Raw genomic sequence first — 18376 nt, 5'->3', positions numbered from 1 at the left:
TCTGTCCCGTTCTGGGGTGCATTAGGGAGCTCTGTCCCATTCTGGGGTGCATTAGAGAGCTCTGTCCCATTCTGGGGAGCATTAGAGAGTTCTGTCCCATTCTGGGGTGCATTAGAGAGCTCTGTCCCGTTCTGGGGTGCATTAGGGAGCTCTGTCCCGTTCTGGGGTGCATTAGAGAGCTCTGTCCCGTTCTGGGCTGGATTGGAGAGCTCTGTCCCGTTCTGGGCTGGATTGGAGAGCTCTGTCCCGTTCTGGGGTGCATTAGGGAGCTCTGTCCCTTCTCAGTCTGAGTGCAGGCACTCACTGCTCCTCCCAGGTGAGGGGGCTCTGTGGGCTCTCAGGGAGGCCTGGGGATTCTGAGCTGTGGGGAGAGGACAGGAGCCTTCTCTGGAGTGGGAATTAAGGACCAAGAAAAAGCTGTTCCCTTATCTTAGATTATACCAGAACTGTTTACAGCAGGAAAAAGCTGCCTCTTAAAGTGATGCTGAAATGCACAGGCTATTAAGGGCACACCAGGCACCTTTCTCGTTATTCCATGTTGTCCTCTGAACCTGGAGCTAGTTTAAACCCAGATCTCTTCTCTTCCTCCCGCTCACTTACCCAGCGTGTGGTGAACTTTATAATTAGTGAAGAGACTCATTAATTTTTTTTTCCTTTTCCTTTTTATTTTCAGGTTTCTGACAGATGTGACTATGTCTTTGTCAATGGGAAGGAAATGAAAGGCAAAGTGAATGTCGTGGTTAATTTCACTTACCAGCACCTGAGTGCCCCCCTGGAGATGACAGTGTGGATCCCTCGTCTCCCGCTGCAGATTGAGGTCTCTGACACAGAGCTCAATCAGATCAAGGGCTGGAGAGTCCCCATCATCTCTAATAAGAGGTAGGTTTCATTAGGGGATGTTCATTCTGGGCTGTGCACTTGCCAGGGGCCTGTCAGGGCCAGAGGATCTGAACATGCTCATTTGGCCTTAATGCAATTCTGCTGTAAATTTGAAGGTCACCAGACATTTATTCAATAGGCTCCTGCACTGGACTGGTGAGGGAAATGGAAGCTGCAGATGCATGAACCTGGATTGGAAATCAATCTCCTTTTATAGCACTAATGGCTGAGATGGGAAGGGCCAATTGGTCAGGTTAGGCAGGATCAGGCACGAGGCAGCAAGGAGGCATCAGCAAGAGGCAGCTCTGGCAGGGCTGGTCGGTGTGCAGCCTGCTCACAGGTCCTGCAGCTCCTGGATCCACTGCCAGTGTCACAGTGAGCACAGAGCTGCTGCACCCCCGTGGGGTGCAGTGATCAGTGCCCCACAGGCAGGACACAGAGCTCTGGCACTGTCAGTGCCCGCAGGACACAGGCTGGATGAAGCAGGTCAGAGCTGGCTGCGTCTCTTGTCAGTGTAATTAGGAACAAGAGGAACAAGTTGATAAAGGAGGTGCTTGGTATTCCCACCTGCAAATGAAGCCATTTATTACAGGTTTCTGTTAGCATCAGAGCAAAGACATTTTGGTGGAGATGTGATTTCAAATTGTGCTGTACAGAGAGGGATGTGTGTGTAGGTGCAGGGAGATTTCCATGGCAACACCAAGATGTTTATGGGAAGATCCAGAAAGAAAAGAAGTGTGAAGGTCCTGAAAGCAAGGACTTGACATGGGAAACAATGGAAGATGCTTGGGGAGATGTGTGGTGGCAAAGCTGGGAGGCCAGAGATGGTCTCAAGTGCTGTTTCTGAGTTATGAACACGGGAAACAGGACAAAAGTGGGGGAGAAGCTGAAGGAAGCAGCTGCAGGAGCAGGCTGCAGGCTGAGGCCAGCAGCAGCTCTCAGCACAGCTGACCCTGCCCCTTGTTGTCCCCAGGCCGGCCAGGGACAGCGATGACGAGGACGAGGACGAGCGCAGGGGCAGGGGCTGCACCCTGCAGTACCAGCACGCCATGGTCAGGGTGCTCACCCAGTTCGTGGCCGAGCCCCCCGAGCCCGGGGCCCAGCTCAGCTTCCTGCTGGGCTCAGACTGGCAGCTGGACATCACCCACCTGGTCAGGGACTTCATGCAGGTGGAGGAGCCCAGGATCGCCCAGCTGCACGAGGGACAGGTCCTGGTCGGGCTGGAGCTGGGCATGACCACCATCCAGGTAGGGACATCACTGATGTGCTCATCACATCACTGTTCCTCCCTTAATTCTGCCACCATCCAGGTGGGGACATCACTGATGTGCTCTGTTCCCTTGCCACAATCCAAGTAGGGACATCACTGATGTGCTTTGTTCCCCTACCACCATCCAGGTAGGGAGATCATTGATGTGCTCTGTTCCTCCCCAAATTCCCCTGCCACAGTTCAGGTATGGAGATCATTGATGTGTTCTGTTCCCTTCAACTCCCCTCCCAGCACTAAAAACAGAAACTGGAGCCACGCGCTTCTGAATGGAACAGAATTGGAGCAAGGACCAGAAGACATGGCAGAGATGGTTTTCTCTCCTTATCTGCTGCCCCAAAGTGCAGTAGATCACAGTTTCATTTAATTTAATCCTGGCTGTCTATTGGGAGGCTTTTTCTGATTGTTTTTGTTTAAGGCTGCTTCTGAAGCTGGAGCCAGGATTTGATCACAAGGCGTGCAGCTGCTGAGCAGCTCAGTGTTCTCCCAGCCCGCACTACAGAGCAAAGGGTAAAGTGAAAATTATCCAGGTTAAGGAAGTGAGACTGGAATACTAATCCAAATATTAATTAAAAGAAAAGGAAAAGGAGATGGGGAGAGAGATTATTTCAGTGATACTGAAGTAGAATACGTGTTAACAAACACTAGAACAGGGAGAAAATCTCTCTCCAAACATGCTTATCATCCCAAAGTGTCAAAGCACAAAACAAGCAGCACACCTGTCGATAACAAGGTTGTCAAGGCTGCAGAAATGGGATTTGAGATTTTTGACTTTCTGCACAATCTGCAGAGATTTTCTGAATGCCTTTCTAAAGCTCTGGAATTTACAGTGCTCCAGCCAATGTACATAAAACTGTGGAAAGAAAAATCCAAGGGTAAAATCTGAGAGCAAGTTATGTTTAAAGAATACCTCTTATGAGCTGCTTCAGAGATGCTCTGTACCCTGTATGGATCATTAAATTCAACTCTCTGCTAATGAGCACCGTGGATGTCATGTATCACTGCACTGACCTCTGTGTGTATTTTCTTAACCAAAACAAATTCTCTCTGTCAATTTTGCATTCAGTATCATGAGAGGTTGTTGTAGCAATACATTACCCTTCCTTTCCACAGCTTAGATATAAATACCATTTATTCAGTGGATTTTATATAAATCTACAGACTACATTATATTTATGCCACTTCAAAACATGAGGATTAATCAAATACTTCAATTTCTCATGAAGATTACATTTACAACTAGTTACTACACGTGAGGCAGATGTGTGTGGTAATTACATTTACCGTTAGCACATCTGAAGCAGATGTTGGCACACTGCAGAGGGGAGTGGCACAGCTGATTACAGTTGACAGGTAAAAGGTGTTATAAGGCCCCTGTTATTGCAGAAGAGTTGCTAAACGTGAGTAGCCCTTTTAAATCATATTTTAATGGTGTCTGCTGTGAGAAATCCCATTGCCATGAGCATCCCTTATGTGTGTTCCATGAATGCTGTGCAGTTATTTCACGTGGCGCTGTACAAAGTGGCTGTTGGTAACTGCAGCTTTCCTTTCCAGATCCTGTCCCCCCTTTCAGATGCCATCTTGGCTGAGAAGACAGTGACAGTGGTGGACGAGAGGGTGACGATCACTGACCTGGGAGTGCAGCTGGTGACAGGACTGTCCCTCTCTCTGCAGCTCAGCCCGGGCAGCAACAGGGCCATCTTTGCCACTGCAGTGGCACAGGAGCTGCTGCAGTCCCCAAAGCAGGTCTGTGCCCAGCTGGGCTGCTCTGAGGCACTGCTGGTGAAACACTCTGTGTATGGGACTTTGCTGAAGGTACCAAGGGTCCCGAGCAGCAAAACAAAGACCCACACTTACACACAGACACACACACACCTTTTCTGTCCCATCCAGCACCCTCTGGGTCCCAGGATATCCTGCCATGTTCGGCCTGTCACCACAGGTATCCAAATCACCCCTTTCATTCCACCTGTACACGAGAAAGTGCCTCGTGTTGTGCCAGACTCTTCTCCTTTAGTCACTTCCTGTGAGCACTTTAAGAAGTCAGGGAGCATCCCTTTCACTCTGATTCATTACTAGAATGTGAATCAGCATCGCTGACTCATTTCCTGATTCATGATTTCATAAACCATTTTTTTCCCTTATTACTGTTAGTTCCTTTATTAGGGAACCAACAGTTACCAAGGGCTTTTGGACTTTGCCATGGCCTCATCAGTCCCTGCTTGGTGTTTGTCCTTGTGCTTCTGTACACATTTGAAATGTAAACTTGTTTTTCCAAACCAAATCCATCAGTCTGGGACTTTCATCAAGGATACATTGGGCTCTTAACACTTGAGCATGTTCTGAGTTTTAAAGGCAAATGGCATCCCCATTTGAAGTTTGGCCAACTGCTGAGGTACTTTAATTCATCATGGGCTGAATTAAAATCCCCATTTTCCTTGGGATGCAGGATGAGAAATAATGCAGAGCTGCTGTCGTTACAGGGTGATAAAAATGTGTAGTGTTCCAGGAGTGAAGGAATCAATGGCAGGCAGGTGGAGGGAAGGCCAGTGAGCTCATCCACGGCACAGGGGGTTGGACAAAGGGCCCTGAGGCCAGCCCAGGGCAGGGCTTGGTGCCAGTCTGCCCCACTCTGTGCCCAGGGGCAGGGCTTGGTGCCAGTCTGCCCCACTGTGTGCCCAGAAATGGAGTCTGGGCAGGTCCTTCCTGCAGGGCTGCAGTCAGGGATCCACAAAAACCAGAGAGGAAACTCTGTGCCCCCCAGTCTGGCAGGGCTGGCTCTGCTCTCAAAGGCAGCTGAGTCCCTCCATTGCTCAGGACGTGATTTTCAGAGCAGTCCCTATAAGCAAAGCAATGCAAAATTATTAAATGATTATGCAGGTTTAAGCAACACAGTGGGAGGATGAGAGTTGATGACATAAATTCTATGCAGCCTTCAAGAAACAGCCAAAGATTAATAAACACAAAGCTGGGATTTATGACAGTGTCAGCAAAGTCTTAGGGCTCTGGCCTGAAATAGAGACAGAAGCAAATCTCCCATTGAAGCAGGGGGAGCTTTGTGGCTCGGAGGATTTCGGAATCAGGCCAGTAGAATCAGCACCCTACAATCCCAAAGGACTGGAGCTTATTCTCCATGCTCTGAACAGGTGAATGACTTTGTGCTGTGAGCACTTTAAAGGATAATGTGTTTGTTCTCTGTACATATGTGGAGTTAGAATGTAAATGCTGTCTGTATGAAAAACTGCTTATTTACAGAAACAGGACTTTGATATTCACAGTTTTCACAAGTTGATTTGTTGGATGGGCGTCTGTCTGTCTGTCAGACTCTCACAGCAAGGTGAGCCCAACTCTGACCATAGAAAAGCTCATTTCAGACAGTAGAGAATCCACAGATGGAGCCAGGTCTGTCTGGTGGGATTCTCCAGTGCAGATACCCCAACCAGGGCAGCTCAGACCATCAGAAGCAGGAATGAGATTCCAGAAGAGAACTTGAATTTTATCTGTAAATGATCAATGTAGGAATACAAAGTTGTTTTTCAGGTGCCACAACAATTTTCAATAGCCATTTGAGAGTCCATAGAGGATCTGATTTTCAGAAATGGGTGAGCGCATGTTTTCTGAAATTCAAAAATACTTTACAATGTTTCAAGTCAGAAGCCAAAAGTCAAGGATCCCAGGAAAGCTGCAGCATGAGGCATGTTCTTAGTACCCAGGTCAGATTCATTGGCATTCAGTGAAAGCCTCCATGCACGCTGGAGTACACAATCTGCATTGCTGTGACACAAGATTAAACTTTATTATTGTCTTGCTTTTAATTGCTAACAGGCGTAAAAATTGCCCTGGCTGTTTTCTAAAGAAGCAACTGATTGGTTTCCTCTGCTTATGCAATCTGCTAATTTAATTTGAGAGACAGGGATCAAGGAGCGAAGGTGTGGAGTCATGTGTGGACCTGTTTGCTGCATTAGCCATCTTTTAACATGTGCTTTGTGTAATGAGAGGAGACTTTGTATTTTAAGCAGTTTAGAAATAATGTTGGGGTTTTTTAATGTAAATGCACAACAATAAGTGATCTCAGTCACTGGTAATGCTCCCTGACATGCAATTTATTATGGTGCTGAAGTAGATTCTGCAGAGCCCAGGGGATACAGGTCCTTTAAGCACCTTTGTGGAAACCAATCTTATTATCAATGAGTGTTTGAGCCCAGTATTTCTCTTCGCACCTTGGCAAGATATTAATTTCACTGCTCTCCCTATTTATTTCTGTTCTGATCGCTAATGGTGTGAGGATCCTGTGAGGAGGAGGGAGCAGAGCAGAGCAGAGCACATTTCCCTGAGGATCACTCTGAGTGGGTCTGTGTTTGTTTTATGTATTACAGGAAGCAGCCATCAGCTGCTGGATCCAGTTCAGTGATGGATCTGTCATGCCCCTGGATATTTATGACTCCAAAGACTTCTCCTTGTCAGCCACCTCTCTGGATGAGAAGGTGGTGTCCATCCACCACGACCCCAAGTTCAAGTGGCCTGTGATTGCTGCTGAGACCGAGGGCCAGGGCACGCTGGTGAAGGTGGAGATGGTGATCAGCGAGTCGTGCCAGAAATCCAAAAGGAAGAGCATCCTGGCTGTCGGGAGCGGCAGCATCAAGGTCAAGTTTGGGCAGAGTGACGGCAGCCCCAACGCCAGCGACAGCAGGCACAGGGGTGTCCCGCTGGAGAGCGACCGGCGCCACAAGAGCCCCTGGCAGGAGAGAGGGGACGGGCACTACTCCAGCTCCTCCATGGGCCACGAGCAGGGCAGGGCCACCACCACGCACAGGTCTGTTCTGAGCAGGAAGGAGGACAGGGAGAGCCTCCTGGACGACGCCAGCCAGAACGTGCCCCTGGACTTCACCAGCTTCCCCGCCCAGGTGGATCTGCCCAGGGCCGGGGGGGACGCCGAGGACAGCGAGCTGGTGCCGTCCCCACGGGGGCTGAGCGACCTGGAGATCGGCATGTACGCCCTGCTGGGCGTCTTCTGCCTGGCCATCCTCGTGTTCCTCATCAACTGCGTCACCTTCGCCCTCAAGTACAGGAACAAGCAGGTTCCCTTCGAGGAGCAGGAGGGCATGAGCCACTCCCATGACTGGGTGGGGCTGAGCAACAGGACAGAGCTGCTGGAGAATCACATCAACTTCTCATCCCAGCAGGATGAGCAAATCACAGCCATCGACAGGGGGGTGGACTACGAGGAGAGCAAATACCTCCTCAGCACAACTGCCACCAAAAACATCAACGGACAGTCCTTCAGGTCTCCTGAGTCCACGTTCAGTGAGGGCAAGGAGCAGAAAAGTGAGCCAACCGCTTCTCCTACCTCCAAGAGGAAACGGGTGAAATTCACCACCTTCACCACCATCTCCTCTGACGATGGCTGTCCAACTGTCAACTCGATCCTGATGAGTAACGAGGATGACATTAAATGGGTCTGCCAGGACATGGACCTGGGGGAGTGCAAGGAGCTTAAAAACTACATGGAGAGGTTACACGAAAATGCGTAATGAGACGCAAAAGACTTTTTTGGTTTGGTTTGTTCATTTGTTTGTTTTTCACTCACCTTCTGCCTTTAATTTTGGGTAGTGGGGCAAAGTGTTGTATTCTGACAGGAATCAGCTGGTGGATAATTACTCACTGGAGCCCCAAGAAGCCACCCAAAAGCAGCTGGGAGAGCAGAGATCCTGGACAGCTGTTAAAATTCAAGTCCTCTCTGTGCTCAGAGATGGAAGTGAGAGATGTGTGTGGGTTTTTGATACACGATAACATGAAAAAAAACTTAGAAAAATAATACAGTCTCATTCTCTGTGCTTTCCCAGGAAATCAATAAATATAACAAACTCCAGTGCAGTTTGGATATTACAAAGCTCACACAGCTCTGCCGTTCGATATTGCAAGCTTTGGTTAAAAGCAAGAGATTGGTCTGAGAATAAATAGATCCATGAGAAGAGCATGTCGTTCAGGCCACGTGCAGAGAATATCCATCCAGGAACATTCATTTAAAGCTGACAAAAACCAACAGTAAATGAAGCAGCTCCCAGAGCTGAGGAGTCAGGATTTCCAAAGAGTCTGGAGGGGATAAAGGCGTAACTGGGCTGTTTACAAACCAGCATGTTTGCCTCCCAAGCACTGACAGTGGATATACAGATACAGTTCAAACTGAAACTCTCTTTTTAAGTAGATGCCAAGGTCATAAACTTTGCCAGCCAATTTTTGGGTATTTGTTAATTTGTAAAATAGGAGAAGAGATGATCTATACTCAGACTATCACTCATCCTAAGGAGGGTCTTTTGGAAAGTTTGAGAGAACGAGCTATTTTTAAAAGCCCGCTTTGTTTGATTGTCCTGTTTTGGATTTGTATTCCCAGCCCTTTCCCTGGAGCTCCCCATCTGGTATCCTGAGGGCACTCACTCCCCAGATCAGTCAGCCTTGGAGCTGTGGTCCCTTCCCTTCCCTCCCGTGCACATCACTCCAGGGCTGCTCCTGCCGAGCACAGCCCTGCTGCTACCACGCTGTCCTGGCCCTCCCTGCTGTCCCTGTCCCTGGGCTCAGTGCCCCGTGTGCTGAACTGCCCCCAGCAGCTGCCCCTTGGTCCATCCCCTGCCCTGGGGAGCTGGGGGTATTCAGCTCCTTGTGCCCCCCATCCTTAGCCCAGCACGTTCAGAGGGCACTGGGAGGTCCCAGGGAGAGCAGCACGTTCCACATTGAACCCTGCACAGCTCAGCTCAGCAGATAGCATTTGTTTCTCCCAGGGGTGATGGTTATCTTCTGCTTTCTTGATAAGGATGTACATACAGTAGGATTTCAGTGACTGCCCTTCCAACCCGACGTGCCCTCCAGCCTCAAACCAGGACATGTCTTGTGAGGTCCAACAGCAGCCTCCAATGGCCGGTGGCAAAGTGCCAAAGCACTAGCTAAAATCCAGGTCATGGATTTGATATAGAAAAATATTTCAAGCTCCCCTTTATTTTCTGGAGTCAGTCCTTGCCCCCTTTTTGTTAAGTCTTCCAAGATTGAATCTAGGTTGCTCAGTTTAATACACACCCACCCTCCCACAAACACTTAGATTGAATCCCTCTGTATTTAGAATGTACTGTAGATTGTAAGAATGTAATATATATATTTATAAACATGCCAACTGTGAATAAAATTTGCATTTTAGTGGCTTCATCTTTTTTTGCTACTCCGCACGCCTCTTTCCTCTGGCTGTCAGAGCGTTCACCCTGAGGAGCCTGGCAGCAGTACAGACAGGAGGGCTTTGATGGATGCAGGAGGCACAATCCACTCACAGAATTGTATTGGCAGTGCTGGGGGACCACAGGCAGCACCAACAACCTGTCATGCTGCAGATGTATGTGCACCGAGTCACCCTAACGAGATTTGGAACTATTTGCAAATAAATCCACGTGCTTTATTTCTAGCCTGAGAGCCCAATATGTGAGTTTGTGGGTTTGGGGTCTGCTTTTCTCCTCTGGGAAGATCCACCTTTGGCTATGCACCTTCTAAGGGAGCAGGTGAGTAAACAGAGCCAATGTGCCCAAAACTTTGGAGATCAGATGGTCTTTGCTTTCTTACAGCACCTCTGCTCAAGGCCTGGATGACCCAGGGCAGGACGGGGTGCAGCAGTGAGCACAGGACCAGTGCAGCAGTGAGCGCAGGACCAGTGCAGCAGTGACAGCACAGGACCAGTGCAGCAGTGACAGCACAGGACCAGTGCAGCAGTGAGAACAGGACCAGTGCAGCAGTGCAGGACCAGGTGCAGCAGTGCAGGACCAGTGCAGCTGAGGACAGGACAGTGCAGGCTCCAGACAAGCTCTGCCTGAGCTCCCAGGGGAGGTGAGCAGCCTTGGAGCTGCAGCACAGCCTGGCAGCCTCCCAGCGGGTCCAGCCCAGCCTTGCCTCCAGCTCTGGGGCTATTTTGGGTGCTTTTTGCACATCAGGACGTGGTGTCTGCAGTGAGGCAGGCAGGCTGACAGTGCCCAGGTGTCTCTGGAGCCCAGGTGTGAGTGCAGGTTTGCCTCCCCAGCGTGTGGCCAGGCCCCTCCTTGGGAGGAGCAGGTACAGACTGTGCTGGGAGCAGCCTGTCACCCTGCTCTGCCCAGAGCTGCCCTGCTCCATCCCATTGCTGCTCCATCCCGTTCCTGCTCCATCCCATTCCTGCTCCATCACACTCCTGCTCCATCCCATTGCTGCTCCATCCCATTCCTGCTCCATCCCATTGCTGCTCCATCCCATTCCTGCTCCATCCCGTTCCTGCTCCATCCCGTTCCTGCTCCATCCCATTCCTGCTCCATCCCATTGCTGCTCCATCACACTGCTGCTCCATCACACTCCTGCTCCATCCCATTCCTGCTCCATCACACTCCTGCTCCATCCCATTGCTGCTCCATCACATTGCTGCTCCATCACACTGCTGCTCCATCACACTCCTGCTCCATCCCATTGCTGCCTCAGCTGGCTCTGGGGAACAGCAGCCACTAACCCAAGTTGCTCTGGTAGCACAAAGCACAGAGATGTGCTCTGAGCACAAACAGCCTCCAGCTGCAGCACTGGGGTCCTGGCAGCAGATCTGAGCCTGTCTGCCTGCTCAGAGCTGCCTGTGTGTGCAGCAGCTGGAACTGCCACTCTCATAGGGCAGTGCCATAAATAATGCAGTTTGTTTCTAGTGCTCCTTCCCATGGAGCTCACAGTGCTCTGAGCAAGGTGCGTTCCCTGCTGACCTGGGGAGCCCAGGGTGAGGTGCTGTGCCCAGAGTCACTGCACATCTGTGACAGAACCCCTCTGTGCAGCATCCTGAGAGTGACCTGTGGCCACCTGTATGCAAGCAAACACCCTAATTAATCTGCTAATTAGCAGAAAACATCGAGTTCCTGCTGGGATTTTTGCATGCGTGTGTCTTTGAGAGGGGGTGTTGCGTACATTCCCTTTTTGCACTGCACAGAGCCCACACTGCCGAGCAAAGCCCCCTGCACCCTGAGCATCCCAGGAGGAATTTAATGTTTCAGGCAATCAGCTGAGATCCCAGCTGGCAAACGGGGTCCTAAATCCTGTTTCCCACCATTAAAGCAGTGCTGGTGTTGATGTGCTGCACACACACAGCGTTCTGCAGCTGTGGCTCCCACTGGCAATCTCATGAACCTGATAAAGGGCCCTGCTGACAGCAAGCACTCTCCCGTGAGAGGTATTAATTACCTTATTGTTTTCTTCTGTGCAGTTGCCTCTTGTTTTCACGTTTGAGTCTCTCTTCCTGTGAGCAGACTGATTGAGGCATGTTAACAAAAAAAAAAAAGATTTATCTGATACAGTTTGGTTCTTTTTAGAGACTTTATGCACGAATACAATCAGGAGTGGAAACTCTATGCTCCTATAAATCAGGTAAGCTGGTTCTTTACTCTCTTCTTTCATTTTAAAAGCTTCCCCTTGAGCAGTCTTAAATATATGGTGGTTTAGACCCAGCTGCATTAAACACCAGTGAGTTCGGAGTCTGAGCAATGCAGGTAAATAACCGGTTTGAAACAAGACTTCTCTGCAGTTGACTTCAAAAACCAGAATAGGAATTCAATCTCTGTGCAGCCCGCACCAAGCAGCTCCAGAAGCCACTTTCCCACCTCGTTTGGGTAATGAACGGGATGTAAATGAAACGAGCGCCCCGGAGAGGCTTCAGCTGGCTCTGTGTGTGCTCTCAGCTGAGCTGTGGGAGCTGCTGGTGAGCAGTGCAGCCTGGCAGAGCCTTCCTCCCACCCGTGCACTGAGCGAGGGAGAGCCTGGCTGGGCTCCTGCTATTGATCACAGCCCAGCGAGCATCACTGAGGAATCGGCCCGGGGAAGGAGCTGCCGCTGCCAAATGGTGCGTTTAGAAACTGCCTCCAGCATTTCACAAACTCCCAGAGATGAATTCATTTAGTCCTGAAAACCCAGGACCTCTGTCACACATTCCTGCATGTTCATTGTGGTGCCAGAGCCCGTCCCTGAGCGCTGCAGCCACACATCGGTGCCAGCAGAGCAGTGCCAGCAGCACTCAGAGCTGTCCTGCTGTCCTGCTGGCAGCCCTCCCCAGCACAGGTGAGTCCTGCAGCACAGGTGTGTCCTGAGCACAGGTGTGCCCAGCACAGGTGTGTCCAGCACAGGTGTGTCCAGCACAGGTGTGTCCTGCAGCACAGGTGTGTCCAGCACAGGTGTGCCCAGCACAGGTGTGCCCAGCACAGGTGTGTCCAGCACAGGTGTGTCCAGCACAGGTGTGCCCAGCACAGGTGTGTCCTGCAGCACAGGTGTGTCCTGCAGCACAGGTGTGTCCAGCACAGGTGTGCCCAGCACAGGTGTGTCCTGAGCACAGGTGTGTCCAGCACAGGTGTGCCCAGCACAGGTGTGCCCAGCACAGGTGTGTCCTGCAGCACAGGTGTGTCCAGCACAGGTGTGCCCAGCACAGGTGTGTCCTGAGCACAGGTGTGTCCAGCACAGGTGTGTCCTGCAGCACAGGTGTGTCCAGCACAGGTGTGCCCAGCACAGGTGTGTCCAGCACAGGTGTGCCCAGCACAGGTGTGTCCTGCAGCACAGGTGTGTCCTGAGCACAGGTGTGTCCAGCACAGGTGTGCCCAGCACAGGTGTGCCCAGCACAGGTGTGTCCTGCAGCACAGGTGTGTCCAGCACAGGTGTGCCCTGAGCACAGGTGTGTCCAGCACAGGTGTGTCCAGCACAGGTGTGCCCAGCACAGGTGTGTCCTGCAGCACAGGTGTGTCCAGCACAGGTGTGCCCTGAGCACAGGTGTGTCCAGCACAGGTGTGCCCAGCACAGGTGTGCCCAGCACAGGTGTGTCCAGCACAGGTGTGTCCTGCAGCACAGGTGTGTCCAGCACAGGTGTGCCCTGAGCACAGGTGTGCCCAGCACAGGTGTGTCCTGCAGCACAGGTGTGCCCAGCACAGGTGTGCCCTGAGCACAGGTGTGTCCAGCACAGGTGTGCCCAGCACAGGTGTGCCCTGAGCACAGGTGTGCCCTGAGCACAGGTGTGTCCAGCACAGGTGTGCCCAGCACAGGTGTGTCCTGAGCACAGGTGTGCCCAGCACAGGTGTGTCCAGCACAGGTGTGCCCAGCACAGGTGTGTCCAGCACAGGTGTGTCCTGCAGCACAGGTGTGTCCTGAGCACAGGTGTGTCCAGCACAGGTGTGCCCAGCACAGGTGTGTCCAGCACAGGTGTGCCCTGAGCACAGGTGTGTCCAGCACAGGTGTGCCCAGCACAGGTGTGCCCAGCACAGGTGTGTCCAGCACAGGTGTGTCCTGCAGCACAGGTGTGCCCTGAGCACAGGTGTGCCCAGCACAGGTGTGTCCAGCACAGGTGTGTCCAGCACAGGTGTGCCCTGAGCACAGGTGTGTCCAGCACAGGTGTGCCCAGCACAGGTGTGCCCTGAGCACAGGTGTGCCCAGCACAGGTGTGTCCAGCACAGGTGTGCCCAGCACAGGTGTGCCCAGCACAGGTGTGTCCAGCACAGGTGTGCCCTGAGCACAGGTGTGTCCAGCACAGGTGTGCCCAGCACAGGTGTGCCCTGAGCACAGGTGTGTCCAGCACAGGTGTGTCCAGCACAGGTGTGCCCTGAGCACAGGTGTGCCCAGCACAGGTGTGCCCTGAGCACAGGTGTGTCCAGCACAGGTGTGCCCAGCACAGGTGTGTCCAGCACAGGTGTGTCCAGCACAGGTGTGCCCTGAGCACAGGTGTGCCCAGCACAGGTGTGTCCAGCACAGGTGTGCCCTGAGTACAGGTGTGTCCAGCACAGGTGTGCCCAGCACAGGTGTGCCCTGAGCACAGGTGTGCCCAGCACAGGTGTGTCCAGCACAGGTGTGCCCAGCACAGGTGTGTCCAGCACAGGTGTGTCCTGAGCACAGGTGTGCCCAGCACAGGTGTGCCCAGCACAGGTGTGTCCAGCACAGGTGTGTCCAGCACAGGTGTGCCCTGAGCACAGGTGTGCCCAGCACAGGTGTGTCCAGCACAGGTGTGTCCAGCACAGGTGTGTCCTGAGCACATGTGTGTCCAGCACAGGTGTGCCCAGCACAGGTGTGTCCAGCACAGGTGTGCCCAGCACAGGTGTGCCCTGAGCACAGGTGTGCCCAGCACAGGTGTGTCCAGCACAGGTGTGCCCAGCACAGGTGTGTCCAGCACAGGTGTGTCCTGCAGCACAGGTGTGTCCAGCACAGGTGTGCCCTGAGCACATGTGTGTCCAGCACAGGTGTGCCCAGCACAGGTGTGCCCAGCACAGGTGAGTCCTGCAGCACAGGAGCACGGTGCCAGCCCGAGCTCCCCATGCAGCAGCAGCAATCCGTCCCTGCCCTGTCTGGCTGCAGCTTGAGCAGTCCCCTGAGCGCAGGAGAGCTCTAAACCAAGGTTGGGTATCACTGCAAAGTGCTGAGGAGACAGGATTTGTGTTCTGCTTCCAGTTCATTTCTGTTTGAAAGCTCCCAGGTGGGCCCTGCCTGTGCCCTTACCCAGCCATCTGCTTAAGCACCTCTCTGAGCAGCGTTTGGCTGCCAACAGCCATCACCTTCCTCATGCAGAAATAATGCTCCTTCCACTGGAATCAGGGATGTGCTCTTCGGAAGCTTAAACAGGTGAAGCTCCGAGCTGGCAGCCTGAGAGGAGCAGAGCACCTGGGCCCCGCTCATCCTCAGAGCATCACGAGGGCCAAGGTCACTGGAGTCAAGCCACGTGCCTGAAACAGGATCATTTTCTCCCTTCTTGCCGCTGTGATATGAAGACCTCTGTCAACAAATGCTTCATTATGCAGGCTCCCTGCTCCAGCTCCGCGAGGAGCAGCAAATTAAGCAGCCCACGGATGTAATATTAATGGCTGGAGAAGCAGCCGTGCTGCTGTGCCTGTGTGCACTGCCAGTGCTCATTAGGAGATGCCAGCACACGGCCAAGGTGCCTGCTGGATTGCACAGGACAGGTTCTGCCCCGGGAGCCTGCAGGGACACCAGTGTCACATTGGTTTGCACAGCCCCAGCTCGTGGCTCCCTGCTGGACTGCTCTGGGTGCTCATGGGGTCCTGCAGGCTCCTTTCTGCAGCCACAGACCCTGCTCCAGCTCTGCTGGGTGTCAGATCAATGTGCCTGGATTCCTCAGCTCTCTGTGCCTCAATTCCCCGTCCTGCCCATGCTTCCTGGCCCTGCTGGGTGCCACCATCTCCCTGTGGCACTGGCATGCCCAGGTCAGTGCCCCCAGCAGCAGAAGGCTGCAGCTCTGAGGTGTAACAGGACTGTGCTTGTTCATGTTCAGGCCTGTGTTCCTGGTAATTAAATTAGAGCTTCCTACAGTCAGTTAATGCACTAATGACAGAAAAAGCAATCCAAGGAGCTTCACTGCACTGAGTGCCATTGGCAGCGTTTTCCTGAGCTCAGTGAGGGCAGAGGGGAGCAGAAATAAGGAGAGAAGGAGGCGGCTGTCCTTGCACCCTCCCTGAGCCCTGCCTGGTCAGCGCAGTGTGCCTGGGTGCAGCCCAGCCTCCCCTGTCTCCATGAGGAGCTCACCCCTGTATCTCCTGCCTCCCTGTTTCCTCAGCAAACCCTTTGTCTGCTGCCTGTGGGCACACATTTTCCATCCTGTTATCATCAATCCAACCCCTAAATCACCGTGCTCCTCTTGGCCATGAATAACTTTTTACAGCTTTCTTGCATCGCTCCCCTCTCCCAGGCCCAATCAATAGCTTTGCTTTTAGAGTTTGGCATTCCCTCCTGTGCTGCCCAGCAGGACACCAAGGTCAGACCAGTCCCTCTTGTGTTCCTGCCTTCAGTACGTGCTGCCAGCCTGCAGAGGATTCTGCAACAGTGGAAAATCCTGTCTATTGATCAGCTCTGTACCAGCTGTCCACACAGCCTTGGCCTTAACGCTCAGGAATTGTCTGTGCAAGAGCAGCTGATGCAGCTCGAGGGGCATTTTTGGCAGGCTGCAAGTGCAGGATCAGAAGGATTTTTCCATTGCACTGCACAGTCCTTGCACAACCACCCCAGCTCCTGAGGAACCATGGGATTTTAATCATCTCTTCTAATTGTTCTGTCCCCTCATCTTCTGCAGAGCTGCTGTCCCCCCCTCCCATTGCACCATGAGGAGGGGCTTTGATTGCAGGGGTGCTCTTTACCCCAGCTGTAACATGGTCTGTGAGCTGCTGGGAATGAGTGCTGCAAAGAGGGAGGACAGACAGACAGACAGGCTGAGCATCACCACACAAATCAGCCTCAAACCTGGGAAATTTCCAGCTTTAGAGCAAGAGTCGGGCCACGCTACTGAGAAATCTGCAAACAGCTAAATTTTGCCACTCTGATGCTCCTAAAGAAAATAACATCATCTCCTCCTTCGGAGTCTCACCCTTACATCTTGGAAGGCTGGTTCAGCTTCTCACCCTCCCCTGCAGTGCCCTGGGCTATAAACAGCCTCTCCTCCTTGGTGTGGGCTCCTCCGGAGGGGAGGCACAAGGGAAAGCAGCAGAGAGGGGCAGAAAGGACCCACAGGGACAGGGGTGGCAAACCCCCATCCCCAAGGGAGATGCCCCAGTCCCCAAGGGATTGCTCTCCTCTCACACCCATTACTGTTAGCAGCTGCTGTGGCTGTGGGTGCAGCAAGGGCTGGGAGATGGTGATTTTCCATCCCAAGGCAGCAGGAGGCCCTGAACAGCTCACACTCCTGTATTTCTGTGGCTGTAAATACACACATGGGTGCCTCAGGTACGTCCAGCACTGCCTGCCCTCCTTTCTGCCTCTAACTCATCCCTTGCTTACTACAGCTTCCCCTCCCCCACTTTAATATTTTCACTTACTGTCCCTTAAAGACCAGAAATAGCTTGTCAGATTGAGACAGCTCTTGAGAAGTTTAATTTTCCTAATGCTTGTTGGAAATCCCCTTTCTGAATCTGCAGGAATATTAAGGTTCTTAGCATGAGCTGGGCACAGAGGGAATTTGCAAGTAAAGCTGGCAGGGAATTGCAGCTGGGTAGGAGAGGCTGGATGGGGCAGGATGGGTTGGGAGAGGCTGGATGGACAGCAGGGTGTCCCCAGCCGTGCCAGCATTGAGGTGCCCATTGTCCTGCCCTGCCATGTGCCACGGTGGCACCTCTGTGTCCCCAGCCGTGTCAGCATTGAGGTGCCCATTGTCCTGCCCTGCCATGTGCCACGGTGGCACCTCTGTGTCCCCAGCCATGCCAGCATTGAGGTGCCCATTGTCCTGCCCTGCCCTGTGCCACGGTGGCACCTCTGTGTCCCCAGCCATGCCAGCATTGAGGTGCCCATTGTCCTGCCCTGCCATGTGCCACGGTGGCACCTCTGTGTCCCCAGCCGTGCCAGCTCCTGGGCTGTGCTGCTCACACAATGGGCTCTGTTAAGGGACCTGGAACGAGCTCCTGCATTATTCACTGCATTTATTGGGATACAATATTTGCAGCCACTTCATTAAATTCTCTTACAATGTCCTGTCATTTTCCCCTGTCTCCCTGCCAGTGCCTGGCTCGCACAGATAATGCAGCAGCAACAATGTGGGGTGTGGGGAGGTGGGAAATGGATTTGTTTTCTATAAAAGAGGAGAGCTGGGAATGATTTCACTCACTGATCTGAGGATTCTCACTCTCTCTTCCCCTTTTCCTCTCCAAAAAAAGAAAGCAAAAAGAGAATGAGCTTGGCACACATCATTTTTGGGTAATCGATCCAGGCAGTGAATACTCAGGGCAATTAAGTCTGAGCAAAGAGAAAAGCCTCCAGCCTTACAGCCTGGGAGGGGTGTGCACAGCACAGGATACACAAACACTTATTTCCTACACTGAGCAATGAGCCCCCGCCCCCCTCACCTTCCAGGGTGCTCATAATGCGATACATCAGCCTCATTAATTGTTTATTTCTTTTTAACTGTGCTGTGAGGAGGGGCTGATGGAGCGCAGGCTCTCCTGGCTCAGGCCCTGCTGCTTGCCTGGCACTGCAGGAGTGTCACAGCTGCCAGGGATGGCAGGAGCCTCCTCCAGGTGTGGCTGCACATTGGGAGACTTTGGCTCAGCATCCAGACTCTGCAGTGAGCAGCAGGGATGGGGAAGAATAAATGGACTTTTATGCAGTGCAGTTCCTCCCAGGTTAGAGGGGTTTTGGGGGTTTCTATCCTGTGCACACAGTGTTTAAGGTGAAAGGGTTGCATTTGAGCCCCTTGGCTGCATTTGCAGCAGCTTCACAAGGTCTGCTCTCCTCCAG

At 52.5% G+C, this 18376-nt stretch overlaps 1 protein-coding gene across 3 annotated transcripts in view; it reads left to right on the top strand.

Annotated features, from left to right (window-relative positions):
• The window catches only part of TMEM132D (transmembrane protein 132D), a 196621-nt gene extending 187919 nt beyond the window's left edge, over positions 1 to 8702 (top strand). For all 3 annotated transcript variants that reach the window (XM_054288889.1, XM_054288887.1, XM_054288890.1), the window contains 4 exons: positions 674 to 879; positions 1853 to 2126; positions 3701 to 3892; positions 6523 to 8702. In XM_054288889.1, the coding sequence (XP_054144864.1) occupies positions 674 to 879; positions 1853 to 2126; positions 3701 to 3892; positions 6523 to 7677 (1827 nt within the window). In that variant the 3' untranslated portion in view covers positions 7678 to 8702. The remainder of the gene's footprint in view (positions 1 to 673; positions 880 to 1852; positions 2127 to 3700; positions 3893 to 6522) is intronic.
• The last annotated feature ends 9674 nt before the right edge of the window (positions 8703 to 18376 follow it).

This window comes from Melozone crissalis, unplaced genomic scaffold, assembly GCF_028551555.1.
Source record: "Melozone crissalis strain CALT ecotype California unplaced genomic scaffold, PUWL_Pcris_2 ptg000063l_1, whole genome shotgun sequence".
Classification (NCBI taxonomy): domain Eukaryota; kingdom Metazoa; phylum Chordata; class Aves; order Passeriformes; family Passerellidae; genus Melozone; species Melozone crissalis.
Note: the sequence above shows the minus strand (reverse complement) of the source record. Positions and strands in the feature narration are given on the sequence as shown.